Below are 13,964 nucleotides of genomic sequence, written 5' to 3'. Positions count from 1 at the left end.
ATTCAGTCAATTTTGGCTCATGACAACCCTATAGTATAGTGCCTGGCATATGGTTAAAAAAAAAAAATTAGAGTTATTGAATCCACACCCTGGCTTGCAGGTTTCACATTGACTTCCAGCTGAAGAAAATTTGCCTTTAAAGGTCTCCTTACAAAGTACTTTAGGATAAAGGACCCTTAGTTCCACTCTCCTGGGAAGTTAGAGATCTCTTTTCTTGTGGTAACATTGGAACATTCAATATTGGGGTGAAGTGAATAACATTGAGAATAGTAATAAAAGCCCAGGACATAACATTGACTAGACTCTTGGATGAGGAGTAATTCCCCGTAAAAGCATGCCAACAGTTTTCTTCTCACTTTCTCCCCTCCTCTTTTTTCTTTCCAGGCTCAAATGGATCCAGGGGGAATGCAGAAATTATTGAACAATATAATTAATATCACACACAATTAAAATTTTGCTGAAGATCATTCAAAAACGGTTGCAGCAGTACATCGACAGGGAACTGTCAGAAATTTAAGCTGGACTCAGGAGGGTGTGACAAGGGATATCATTGTTGATGTCAGGTGGATCTTGTCTGAAAGCAGAGAATATGAGAAAGATGTTTATTTCTGTTTTATTGACTAAGCAAAGGCATTTGACTGTGTGGATCATAACATATTATGGATAACATTGCAAAGAATGGGAATTCCTGAACACTTAATTGTGCTCATGCAGAACCTGTACATAGACCAAGAGGCAGTCGTTCAAACAGAACAAGGAGATACTGCATGGTTTAAAGTCAGGAAAGGTGTGCGTCAGGGTTGTATCCTTTCACCATAGTTATTCAGTCTGTATGCTGAGCAAATAATCTGAGAGGCCAGACCATGTGAAGAACTCCACATCAGGATTGGAGGAAAACTCATTAACAACCTGCCATATGCAGATGACACAACCTTGCTTGCTGAAAGCAAAGAGGACTTGAAGCTTTTACTGATGATCAAAGACACAGCCTTCACTATGGATTACACCTCAACATAAAGAAAAATCCTTGCAACTGGACCAATAAGCAACATCATGATAAATGGAGAAAAGAGTGAGGTTTCATTTTATTTGGATCCACAATGAACGCCCATGGAAGCAGCAGTCAGAAAATCAGATGACACATTGCATTGGGCAAATCTGCTTCAAAAGACCTCTTTGAAGTGTTAAAAAGCAAAGACGTCACTTTGAGGACTAAAGTGTGCTTGACCCAAGCCATCGTGTTTTCGGTTGCCTCCTGTGCAAAAAAAAAAAAAATTTTTTCCCTATGCATGGGAAAGCTGGACAATGAATAAGGAAGGCCGAAGAAGAACTGACATCTTTGAATTATGGCGTTGGTGAAGAATATTGAATATTCCGTGGACTTGCAGAAGAATGAACAGCTGTCTTGGAAGAAATACAGTCAGAATGCTCCTTAGAAGGGAGGGTGGTGAGACTTTGTCTCACGTACTTTGGACATTTTATCAGGAGGGACCAGTCCCTGAAGACAGACATTATTCTTGGAAAAGTAGAAGGTCAGGGAAAGAGAGATCCTCAGGGAGATGGTTTGACACAGTGGTTTCAACAATGGGCTCACACACAGCAACATTGTGAGGATGGTGAAGAACCGTGTTTCATTCTGTTGTACACAGTAGGGTCACTTTGAGTCAGAACCCCAAGGCACTTAACGACCACCACCCTGTTCCCAGCCGGTGCCTAGGGGCGGGAGTAGCTCTGGAAGGACTCAGCCTGGGAAGTGGCTCCCACAGAGGTTTAAGAGTCCCAGGAAGGAACCCATGAACCAGGAGACAAAGCCTTACGTGCAGCGGGCGGCCGTGCGGCCTCCCGGGCGGCAGGGGGCGCCCCAGGCCTCGAGGCCTCCCCGCAGGGCGGCAGTGGGGGCGGGTCCGCGCCCGGCCGTTGGCAAAGGGTGGGCAGAGGGCTCGGCCTGAGAGGCGGAGCCCGGCGGGGTGGCCTGTCACACTGTTCCCGCGCCGGGCGGCCGCCGCCACTTCTCTGGACAGTGAAGGCGCCTCACCGGAGCGCTCTGCGGCTCCCCGGGTGAAAACCGGCCCTCCTGAGTAAGAGTCCGCCGGCTGGGGCTGGAGAGCGGGCTCTGCGGGTGTGGCCCTGTGGGAAGGATCCCTCCGGGGCTGGGTTCTCGGCCCTGCGGCGGGGGCGGGAGCGGTGGGTCCCTGCGCACAGGGTTCTTGCGGCTGGCCGGCCGGGGCCAATGCCCGGGTGATGGAGTCGTGGACGGAATCTAGCGGCTGCCGAGCTGGCGCGGGCGGTGTCCAGGTAACGGGGGACCGGCGCTCGCTGAAGGGCGGAGGTCTTACGGCTGCCGCGCGGAGCGAGGGTTCGCTGGGAACGGGGGTCTCGCGGCGCCCGGGCCGGGGGAGGTGCCCGTGCTACGAGGCAGGGTGCGGGGATCTCACGACTGCTGGGCAGAGCGGGGGCGGTGTCCGGGTTTGGGGGTTGGCGGTTCCTTACGGGCGGCAGTCTAGGGGATGCCGGGCAGGCGCGGGCGGTGCCCGGGTCACCGGGCCGGGGTCCCCGAGGGAACGGGAGTCTCTTGTCTGCCCGGCGGAGCAGGGGCTCCTTGGTGGCGGAGGTCGTGGGGCGGGGGCGGTGTCCGGGTGGCTGGGCCTGCGGGCGGGGGTCTCGCGGTGGCGGGGTGGAACGGGGGAGGTGCCTAGATTACGCAGCCCTGACACGGGGGTTGTAGCCCTGCGTCTTGTTGTGACCCGGTTGCCTGACTACGCGTTGACGCTTCCTAAAAAGGCATTCACCCCCAGCCACCTGGGACGGTCCATGTCCTCCCTTTCGGGCGTCTTCGCTCCGCATTCGCCCGGCTCCGTAGCTCGGCGAAGCCCCCCGGAGCGCCTGGGTGCTGGTTAGTGGTTAACGTTTGTTGAGTGCTGGTGCGCCAGGCGCTGTTCCCAGAGCTTTCCTTTGCAAGTAATTACTTAATCTTCACTACGGCCCTATGAGATAGGTGCTATTATTATCCAGTTTTACTTCTGTGATTGCTTGGCTTCTTGAGCTAGAATTTCTTTTTTCTAAATGCCTTCATTTTAGTGTTATCTGTGACTTAAGTCCAGTTTTTGTAAAGGTAGCAATAGGACTCATCTTTTGGAAGAGGCTGGCTCTCAAAATTACAGGATCGAGGAGCTTAACTTGGATGTCTGGAAAAACTAAATTCTAAGTAAATCGCCTAGTTTCCAAACACTTGGAAAATGCAAGGGTCCAGTAACAACCAGTGAGTTTGTAAAAAGCCAATTATCCTCAGAGAGGTTCTATTTTAGATGAGAGAATGGCTTTGCATGTCGACAAGCAAAAAGGAATCGTGTGGAAACCAGTAAAATGTTGCTTTCTTTTCTGCATATCATCCTCGGGGCTAGGAGAACACTGACTTTCAGTGGTTAAATATCAGCTGAGATACTCTCCAGGGATGAAGTTTTGGGTCTCCTGCAGCAAGATGACCTCCTGGGAGGGAGCGAGTGGGTTCAGCCAGGGTAAACTGAAACAGCCTACTTTCAGTACAGTTTTTCTCAAATGTTTTCAGACAAATGTGATTTATAATAAATCTGATTAAATTTCAGATTTTATTTTGACATCACTCTGATTTACATTCTGATGAATTTTCCTGAATGGAAGAAAAAGGTGTTTGTGCAAGTGTTCTGGCAGTTTGGCATAACCCAAAAGCTGTCTAATTTATCTTCTGCCTGCAGTCATAATTAATGATGTTTTAGTAATTGCTTACAGACTTCAGAATGCTTATATGTAGTTATTCACTCACTGTCCTCTCCTCCAACCTTCCCCTATCCCTTCAGCAGCACAATGTTTACTTCTTAGCAACTTTTAGGGGGGATCTGTCAAAATCTGGGTGTGCCTATGTGGGTATGATCTGCTAGGAGAAAAAGATTGAGAGTCTTTGATTTGGTGGAAAGATCACTGGATGGATGAGAAGTGAGAAACATTGTACTAGTTCACCTTATTCTTCCTTGGCTTTCTTCCACTGCTCTTTCACAGGCTCCTCCACTCTACTCCACCCACCCCCATCCTGAGATTCTGTCCTTAGTCCTGTCCCTTTTGTACTCTTTTGCCAGGCACCTTCTTCTCCTACAGTTTTAATGATCACCTTAAACACTGTAAAGTCTTTATTTTCACGCTGGGTTCTATTCCGAGTTCCAGGTATATTCAGATTGTTTTCTTGATATCTCCACTGGATCCTTTTTGGATACCTTACGTTCAACCCCTAAGCCCGAGTCTAGCTAAACTGTGAGCTACTGTAGCAGGAGGCGTTATCTTGTCTAAGTTTGAAGGCAAGGATCATGTCTTTTTCTTTTTATATCCCTTGCATCTAGCACAGTGTCCTGTTTTAGGAGGTATCTTAGTTACCTACCTAGTGCTGCTGTAACAAAAATACCACAAGTAGGTGGCTTTAAAGAACAGAAATTTGTTGTTTCAGACTTTTGGAGACACGAAGTCCAAATCAGGGCATTGCCTTATGGATTTCTTGGTGCTAAGTGGCTTGTAGATGGGTCCTCACAAGGTCTTCCCTGTGCTTCTCTCAGTGTCTGTTTTCCCTTTTTATAATACCTTACTTACAGGGACCCACCGTATGCTGGCATGGCTTCATTAACAAAAGAAAAACCCTATTTCCAAACAGGGTCACACTCATAGGTGCAGCAGTTAGGACTTCAACTTATTTTTTTGGAGATTACAGCTCAGGCCATAGGAGGAGGGGAGTGATTTTCCCTTCCTCATGTGTTTATAGTCAAGGGAATTTGCATTCCACTGTTTGAGAGGGAAAAGGATAGGAGCAACATTTTCCCATCTCTCTGTGATCAATGAAATTGGGAGGAGTCTGGCATACTCAGCTCTTTCTGGGTCCTCTTTGTTTTTTGGATTTGTCTAGATTTAGCAGATAGTTGTGTTCTGGACTGCTTATCTATCTATATAATAAGCATAAAGAGGCTCAGTTTAAGATTTAGAAATGTTGATAACCAAGCAACAATTTTTGGTGATTTAAATCTCAAGTGTGCTTTAAATTTAGAGATTTTAAGGTGAATACTTATATATATAAAATATATATACTAATAATATATATAAGCATTATGAAAATATAATAAAAATAAATAATAATAGCTATGATTTATTGATTTCTGAGTGTCAGGTTCTGTGCCGTAATTTTATCTGTATTATTTCATTTTATCTTCATAACAACTCTAGAGTTGGTAGTATCTCTACAGATGAGAAAACTTAGGCATAGAGAGTTAAGGAACTTATCAGAGGTCAATAGTCAAGTAATAGTGATGAAGTTGGCTTTCAAATCCAGGACTAAACTGATTTTCCTGAAAATTGTTTATTATATACATATGAAGTACCTAAACCAAACCAGTTATGGGTCAGTTCAGTTCTGATTCGTGGTGACCCTGTGTGTGTCAGAATAGAACTGTGCTTCACAGGGCTTTTATGGCTGTGACCTTTTGAAAGCAGATTGTCAGGCCTCTGGGTGAGTTTAGACCACCAGCCTTTTGGTTAGTAGTCTAGTGTTTAACCGTTTGTGCCACCCAGGGACTCCTGTACTAAGTTATACCTAGCTATACTGCGGGAGCCCTGGTGGCTCAGTGATAAAGAGCTCGGCTACTAGCCAAAAGGTCAGCAGTTCAAGTCCACCATTTGCTCCTTGAAAACCCTATGGGACAGTTCCACTCTGTCTTATAGGGCCACTATGAGTCGGAATTGACTCGATGGCGACAGGTTTAGTTTTCTGGTGTACTGTGTATAGCTTAGTGTAAACTATACTCCTATACTAAGCTATACATAAAAAAAAAAAAAAAAATTTTATAGCTACTAAAAATTAGAAAACAAAAGCAACCTGGTAATACTATCCTGAGGTAAGTTGTGAGTGATTTTATATTGTTGAGTATCAGGAACATAAAGAATCCTCCTTTAGGTTTCTTTTGCTAGTCTTTCTTGTAGCTTAATCCTTAAGTTATAAACACTCTTTCTGTTACTTTGTACATAGGTTGTACCCATCAACCCAGTCTTTGATATGCTGAATAACTCTTGAATTCAATTTTGTAGTTGGAATATGCTTTATGTAAGTTATGGACAGAGAAAAGTGACCACGGCGGCTGGAAGCTGGCCTGGTATTATCACCTGGGCCATGGTGTTGCTAGGAGCTACCATGGCATGCACAGCCTAGGCCTTAGTATCTTCTATTGAACAAAAACAGTTGCATAGAATATCAGCATCAGACAGGCCATTTTGTGTCCATGATGGATCAAAACAAAAAACAAGACCACTCCATAATCACATTGAAACAGAGATAACACATGCACTTTGTCTAAGCTGGAAAATACCAAACAACCGCCTCCCCCAGCCAATTTGAGAGACTGCTGCTTCACTACCACTTACAGCTTTAACCCCATTCCAGCCTGTCCTCCCTATTAAAAAAATACAGATCAGCTTTATTAAGAGGTCCAATCATAGAATTACCCTTACTTACTAACAGCAGCCAGTCCTGAGCTAAGCTCTACTTCTTTAACCAAAACCCAAACCCATTGCCGACAAGTTGATTCTGACTCGTAATGATCCTGTAGGACAGAGTAGAACTGCCCCACAGGCTTCCCCAGGCTATAAATCTTTACAGAAGCAGACTGTCACGTCTTTCTCCCATGGAATGGCTGGTGGGTTCGAACCACTGGTCTTTTCGAAGATTAGCAGCCAAGTGCTTAACCACTGCACCACCAGGCTCCTTCACTTCCTTAAACTCTCCTCCAGATCACTCCAGATCACCTAACACAAACCAAAATTTTGTGATAAATCATTTCTGACACCCTTGCTGGCGAGACAGTGGTGATGCAGTGGTGGAATTCTCATCTTCCATGAGGGGACCTGGGTTCAGTTACCAGCCAGTGGTCGTCAGGCACTGTCAGTGGAAACTTGCATGTTGCTGTGATACTGAACAGATTTCAGTGGTGCTTCCAGACTAAAGCAGACTAGGAAAACAAGGCCTGGTGATCTGCTTCTGAAAAGTCAGCCAGCGAAAACTGTGAATCACAGCAGTTCGATCCTGCCGTGCGTGGGGTTTCCACGAGTCGCCTACTCCACAGCAGCTAACATCCCCCCACCACCACCACCTCCCTTGCTAACATGCCCTAAAGTTCTCCATGTTGTTTATTCTCTACCTCCATGTGATGAGTAATAAACCCAACTTGTTTAACTATAGTTGTGTTTCTAGTGGTATTTGGCTGAAGGATATTTGTGTCTTTGACTATTTAATTGATATTAGAAATGTTATAACTGATTAGACAGTAGAACAAAGTAAGGAATGATTGAAAATGTGTATACTTATATTTCTGATAAATCTCATACTTTAGTTATGGCGTATACCAAGTACCATTGCTTAAAAGTATGTATTTTACGTGAAAAGATGCTCAGAGTCATTAGCCATTAAAAAAAAAAAAAAATCCATTGCCATCAAGTCGTTTCTGACTCTTGGCCACCCCATAGCACAGAGTAGAACTGCCGCGTACGGTTTCAAAGAGTGCCTGGTAGATTTGAACTGCCGACCTTTTTGGTTAGCAGCCAAGTTCTTAACCACTGCACCATTAGCCATTAGGGAGATGCAGATCAAAACAGCAACGAGGTGCTGCTTCAGTCCCACTAGGATGGCTAAGATTAAAAAATCAGAAAATAGCAAATACTGATAAGGATGTGGAGAAGTCAGATACCATAAATGCAAAAGATAGTCTTTCAAGGCCTGATTAGAACGTCATTTAAATGAATACGTTGTTAATTATTAATGAGATTGTATGGAAACCTTAGGGATAGTTCAGTGTGAAAGAGATTTAGTACTTTTTTTTTAGATTGATGACATTTCTTCTTGAATTCTGACAGAATCCTATAACAAAGTATGTACATTATCCTGTCACTTTCATTTCTATCAGAAATAAAAAAATTAGGAGAATTAGGTGGCTTTAAGAAATGATTTTTTTAACATGAAAACTATTGCTTGCTGTTGAGCTGTTCTAAATTTTTCCTAGGAAAAACCCTTTGTGACAATTAGCGCATTAAAAATGGCTGAAATATACTAACTTTTGTCAGTTTGGAATTTATTTTGCTAAAGGCATGTTTTAAAACCAAGGTTCTTTTTGGAAGTAAATAATGGAATGAAGTTTATGTATTGCTTAACTGATCTATGTTTCAGCATATTTCTTTTAGATAAAGCATGCTTTTCTACATTTTTACAAATTATCGTTGTTCCCCAAACATTACATTCAGTACATGCTTTTTCCTTTAATTCTCCCTTGCATTTGATATTGTTGACCAGCTCTTTCACATATCTCTTTCCCTTTCTCCTCCACAGATTATGTCAACTGGATTCTCTTTATATCTTTTTAATTATTTCTTCTTTATGTATTATTTCCAGTTTTATAGTTTCTTCTCTTCTCCTCTGCCCCCAAGTAAACATTGCACTGGGAATAGTTCTGGGTTGTCTTTTTCCCTGTCTGTGCTCATTTCCCAAGGCTTCAACTGTCATCTTAAAATAGGTAACCCTTAAATAAATATCTCTAATGCGGTGCTCTTCCTTGAATTTGAGTCTTGAAATTCTAACCATCTGCTGAGAATTTCTACTAGGGTGTCTTACCACCTTCAACTTATCTAAACTAAACCTTTTCCAAACCAGCCAACTTCTATCCACATACAGTCTCTAGGCCTTAAAAGTTTGGTCATTTGTGCCTCTTCCTTCTCTCAGCACATATCCAATCGATCACTAAGTTTTATGGGTTTTTGAAAAACTTATTTCAAAAAATTCAAGGTTCAATGGGGAAAGAATAGTCTTTTCAAAAAATGGTGATGGAATAATTTTATATCCATATGAAAACAAACAAACAAATGAAAGCCCTGACCCTTGCCTCACACCATCTGCAAAACTTAACTCCAAATGGATCATAGACTTAAATATAACAGGGAAAATAATAGCACTTCTAAAATAAAGCACAAAAGAAAATATTCATGACCTTGGGCTACGCAAAGATTTCTTATTTCAACGAAAAAAAAGTGCAACAATAAAATGATGAAAAAATGGATAAATTGGACTTAATAAAAATTAAAAATTTTGTTCTAAAAAAGACATCAATAAAGTTAAAAAATTACAGATGGAGAAAGTATTTGCGAAACATTTGATAAAGAACTTGTATCCAGTACGTATAAAGAAATCTTATCAATAATAATAAAACAATCTAATTTTAAAATGGGCAGAAGATTTAAGGATACACTTTGCCAATGGTTGTATATGTGGATATATGAATGACAAATAAGCACATGGAAATATAGTCAACGTCAGCCTTTAGAGAAATGCAAATTAAAACCATAGTAAGATGCCACTACACACCCAATCGGGTAACAAAAATAAAAAAGACTGACAATACCAAGGATTGGTGAGAATGTGTAGGCTTTGGAACCCTTATACACTGCTGGTTAGAACGTAAAGTGGTTTAGCCACTTTGGAGAACAGCTTAACAGTTCCTCAAAACATTAGAGTTACTTATGACCCAGCATTTCCATTCCTAAGTATATATTCTAGAGAATTGAAAACATGTCACAATAACCAAAAAATGGAAACAACCCACATGTCCATCAGCAGGTGAATAGATGAACAACATGTGGTATTTCTGGACAATGAAATACTACTTAGCAAAAAAATAAATAAATAACGAACTACTTACCGATAGATGTAACAACAAGGATGAATCTCAGAAGCATTATGCTAAGTGAAAGAAGTCAGCCACAAAAGACTATATTATGTGACTCCATTTATATGAAGTTTCTAGAACAGGCAAGACTATAGAGACAGAAAGCCTCAGTTGGAGTGGGAGCAGGGATTGACTGAAAAGGGGGCACAAAGGTACTTCTTGAGGTGGTGGAAGCTTTATAAAACATGATTGTGATGATAATTGCATAACTGTGAATTTACTAAAATCCATGAATTGTACACTTACGAATTTTATGGTATGTAAATTTCAATAAAAACAATGAATTTAAAAACAATTCCAAATCTTACTAAAAAATGGAATTACAAGATTCCGTACTGATAATCTGTTGAATGGGGAAGACAGAAGGGTTCTTGTTTACAATAGAATGGTACGTGCTGACTGGTAAACGTGTAGGGAGTGATGGAATTGGAAAATAAACAGTTTGCAATCATTCTAATAAAGATTGAATCAGTCAAGAATCACCAATCAGTGCTAAATCTAGGAGGAAATTTTGATGAGGAGCAGGATATTTGCATGGTCTGAAAATATCTCCCCACAGACTATTTATTAGTTACAAGGAAAAAAGAGTGGAGAAATGAGGCACCACCTTGACCAGGTAATCGAAAACAATGTCACTAATGAGGGGTAGATGGACATCATATGTCTCTGTTGGTGACACCCCAAGAAGCACACAACATAACCTAACTAGTATTCCTGATGAGACTGCGTAACCTGACTTTAGTCATGAAGAAACCCCAAATGAGGAATGTTCTAGTAAGAATTGTGTGTGTGGGGGGGGGACGTATTAAAAAATGCCACTGTCATAAAAGACAAAGGGAGGTTGTGGCAGTGTTCCAAGTTTAAAGGAGGCTAAAGAGACAATGGAACCCCGATGGCACAGTAAGGAGCCCTGGTGATACCGTAGTTAAAAGTGCTGGGCTGCTAACCGAAAGATGAGTCGAACCCACCAGCTGGTCTTCAGGAGAAGTATGTGGCAGTTGGCTTCTGTAAAGGTTGTTGTTATTAGGTGCCGTCCAGTTGATTCCGACACACAGTGACCCCGTAGGACAGAGTAGAACTGCCCCAGAGGGTTTCCGAGGCTGTAATCTTTATTGAAGCAGACTGCCACATCTTTCTCCTGTGGAGCTGCTGGTGTGTTCGAACTGCAGGCCTTTTGGTTAGCAGCTGAGCACTTAACCACTGTGCCACCAGGGCTCTTTCCCTGTAAAGATTGCAGCCTTGGAAGCCGTATCGGGTAGTTCTATTCTGTCTTACAGGGTCATTATGAGTTGGAATCCACGACAATGGGTTTTTTTTTTTTTGAGTTGCTCAATGATTAAGTGCTCAGCTGCAAACAGAAAGGTTGACAGTTCAAAGCTACCAGCCAGCTCCTTAAGAGAAAAGACCTGGCGATCTGCTTTTGTAGAGATTATAGCGTAAGAAACCCTACTGGGCAGTTCTACTTTGTCATATAGGTTTGCTCAGAGAATCAACTCCAAGGCACACAACAATAACAACAAAAAAAGACATGACAATGAAATGAAATACGTATTTAGACTGGATCCTGTACTGGAGACAGAGTGAAAAAATGCTATGAAGGACTTAAATTGACAAACCTGGAATATGGACAGGAGATTAGATTAAAAAATCCATGTTACTGAAATTGATAATTATATTGAGATACTGTGTAAGAGAATTACTGAATTCTTAAATACACACTGAAGTAAAGACCATCATATATGTAATCTGTCCTCTGAATAGTTTTAGAAAAAACTGTGTGTGTGTGTGTGCGCGCCCATGTGTACATGTAGAGAGAGTGAACTTGTGTGTCCAAATGGTAGTGCAAATGGGGCAAACTGTTAGCAATAGGTGAAGTGGTAAAGAGTGCACAGGTGTTTTTTGTAGTATTCTTATTACAACTTTTCTGTAAGTTTGAAGTTACCTCCAAATAGTTAAAATCTTTTTTTGTTATTGGTGTTTTAAGTGCTTTGACTTAAAAATCAAACTTTTTTTTTCTTTTCTTTTTTGCTTTTTGGGGTGTGTGTGGGGATGGTGGAAACCCTGGTGGCATAGTGGTTAAGAGGTATGGCTACTAACCAAAAGGTCAGTGGTTCAAATCCACCAGGTGCTCCTTGGAAACCCTATGGGGCAGTTCTACTCTGTCCTTTAGGGTCACTATGAGTAAGAATTGAGTAGACGGCAACAAGTAAGGGGTGGGTATGGTAAGGAGCCCCAGTAGCACAGTGGTTAAAGCGATCTACTGCTAACCAAAAGGTTGGCGGTTCGAAACAACCAGCGGCTCCACGGGAGAAAGATGTGGCAGTCTGATTGTATAGACATTTACAGCTCTGGAAACCCTATGGGGTTGCTATAGGTTGGAATCAGCTTGAGGGCAGTGGGTTTGGTTTTTTTGGTGGGGATGGTGGTGGTGGTGGTTTGTTTTCTTTTTTACATACTTTAAAATATGTTTTAGGTTTTTTGGGAGGAGTTGGGAGAGGAAGGCCGGCATTTTTATAGTCAAGCATAAGTTTGAAGTTCTCAATTTGTTAAGTGAATTTGAATACCAAGTGTAGATTGACCCTGCATGTTTATAGTTAGACTACAAATACTGTGATATAGCTGCACTCATTGAAGCATCGGTTTGCAGTTTTTTGTTTTTAGATTCTGAAAAATGGCTGATAATTTAGATGAATTTATCGAAGAGCGAAAAGCCAAATTGGCCAAAGACAGAGCAGAGTTGGAAAGTGATCCACCTTACATGGAAATGAAGGTAAAGATACTAATTTTCTTCCAACTTGTTCATTAATATTAAAGGTTAGATCTGTATAAAAATGTGAAGTTATATTCTCATATAACTGCTCTTATATGAGAATCTTCTGTTTCATACCTGTTTGGATTTGCTACCCTTCCAACTCTGAGAACCTGACTTTGGACAAGATTTCAGAGATTTTGAATGCTGTTTTTCCTTTGTGGTGTTCTCTGTCTTATACTGTTTCTGCCTTCTTAGTAGAGTTTTAATTTGTGTACTTTGTAAAATGATTAATAGACTGGTTCTAGTACAAAGAACTTGCAAAAATATAAACAGAATAGATACAAAAGCAAGTTCTCATATTCTGTGTGAAAAAGCTCAAAGTGAATTTCTTAGGATAGTTTCTTTTATTTTGTAATGTTTGCTCCTCATAGTATACATCTGTTAAAATGATTGTTTCTCAAAGTAGTGCCTGAAATAAGTTTTCTTAAAGCTGTCCTAGTTTTGGCGAGACAGTGATTCATCCATTTCGCAAACATTTATTGAGTCTGTGCTAGGTACTGTGCTGGGCTCTGAGAATACAGCACTAACCTAGACAGATGTGGCACCTGGTCTCATGGGTTCAGTGTATGTAATAAGAAACAGGCTGTAGATTAATCTGTGCAGTGTGGTCCATCATAACTAGAGTAACTGTATGTACTAATTTGCCCAAGGCAATCATGATTTGCTGTGCCGGTGTCTCATCTGTTTTAGCAGATGTCTTGGACAAAGGTATTGTTGTTCAGATGTTAAATAATAATTGTTTTAATTATAAGGCTAGCATTTATTGTTAAACAAAAAAATTTTTTTTTTTTTTTTTACTTATGGATCAGATATTATTTTAAGAGATTTCACTTATATTTCACAGTAAAATAAGTGCTGTTATTGTCATTTTCCAGATGAGTAAACTGAGGCATGGAGAAGTAATGAGACTAAGGTTATAGAATTAGTAAGTGGTGAAACTAGGATTTGGTCTCTGGCAGCCTGACTCCAGTGCATTTTCGTTTTGACCACTCTGTTAGGTTGCCTTCCTTCAAAAATAGCTGCTATGTACTTTGCATGTATTGTCTCATTTAGTCATAATATCTCTGTAAATTTGGCAGAATATTTTTATTTTACAGATCAAGAAACTGAAGCTTAAAGGGGTTAAGTAATGTGGTGGATTCAGGATTTGAACAGGCTCCAAAGTCACCCTGCATTACTTAGGACCTGCTTACAATTTTTGGACAGACTTATGATGTAGCTTCAAATACAGCTTTATTATAATCTCTAATATTAAAAAGTGCATAAATAATTATCTTTAAGTCTTAAGTATCACCTGCACATGAGGCCTAGTAGTTCATCCTTAGCCTGCTGTATTGTTTTTCCAGAACCCCTCCCTAGCACTCTGTATATACCACATGATC

The 13,964-nt window shown here is 41.3% G+C and overlaps 1 protein-coding gene across 8 annotated transcripts in view; it reads left to right on the top strand.

The window, feature by feature from the left end:
• The first annotated feature begins 1,863 nt into the window (after positions 1-1,863).
• The window catches only part of CSPP1 (centrosome and spindle pole associated protein 1), a 128,413-nt gene continuing 116,312 nt past the window's right edge, over positions 1,864-13,964 (top strand). For 7 of the 8 annotated variants that reach the window (XM_049853526.1, XM_049853525.1, XM_049853522.1 and 4 more), the window contains exons 1-2: positions 1,864-2,078; positions 12,418-12,540. In XM_049853526.1, coding sequence (XP_049709483.1) covers positions 12,442-12,540 — 99 coding nt within the window. In that variant the 5' untranslated portion in view covers positions 1,864-2,078; positions 12,418-12,441. Of the gene's footprint in view, positions 2,079-2,223; positions 2,296-12,417; positions 12,541-13,964 lie in introns of those variants that run through there. The other variant, XM_049853520.1, reaches the window with a different exon arrangement.

Source organism: Elephas maximus, chromosome 15, assembly GCF_024166365.1.
Source record: "Elephas maximus indicus isolate mEleMax1 chromosome 15, mEleMax1 primary haplotype, whole genome shotgun sequence".
Taxonomy (NCBI): Eukaryota; Metazoa; Chordata; class Mammalia; order Proboscidea; family Elephantidae; genus Elephas; species Elephas maximus.
This window is presented reverse-complemented; position numbering and strand designations above follow the sequence as displayed.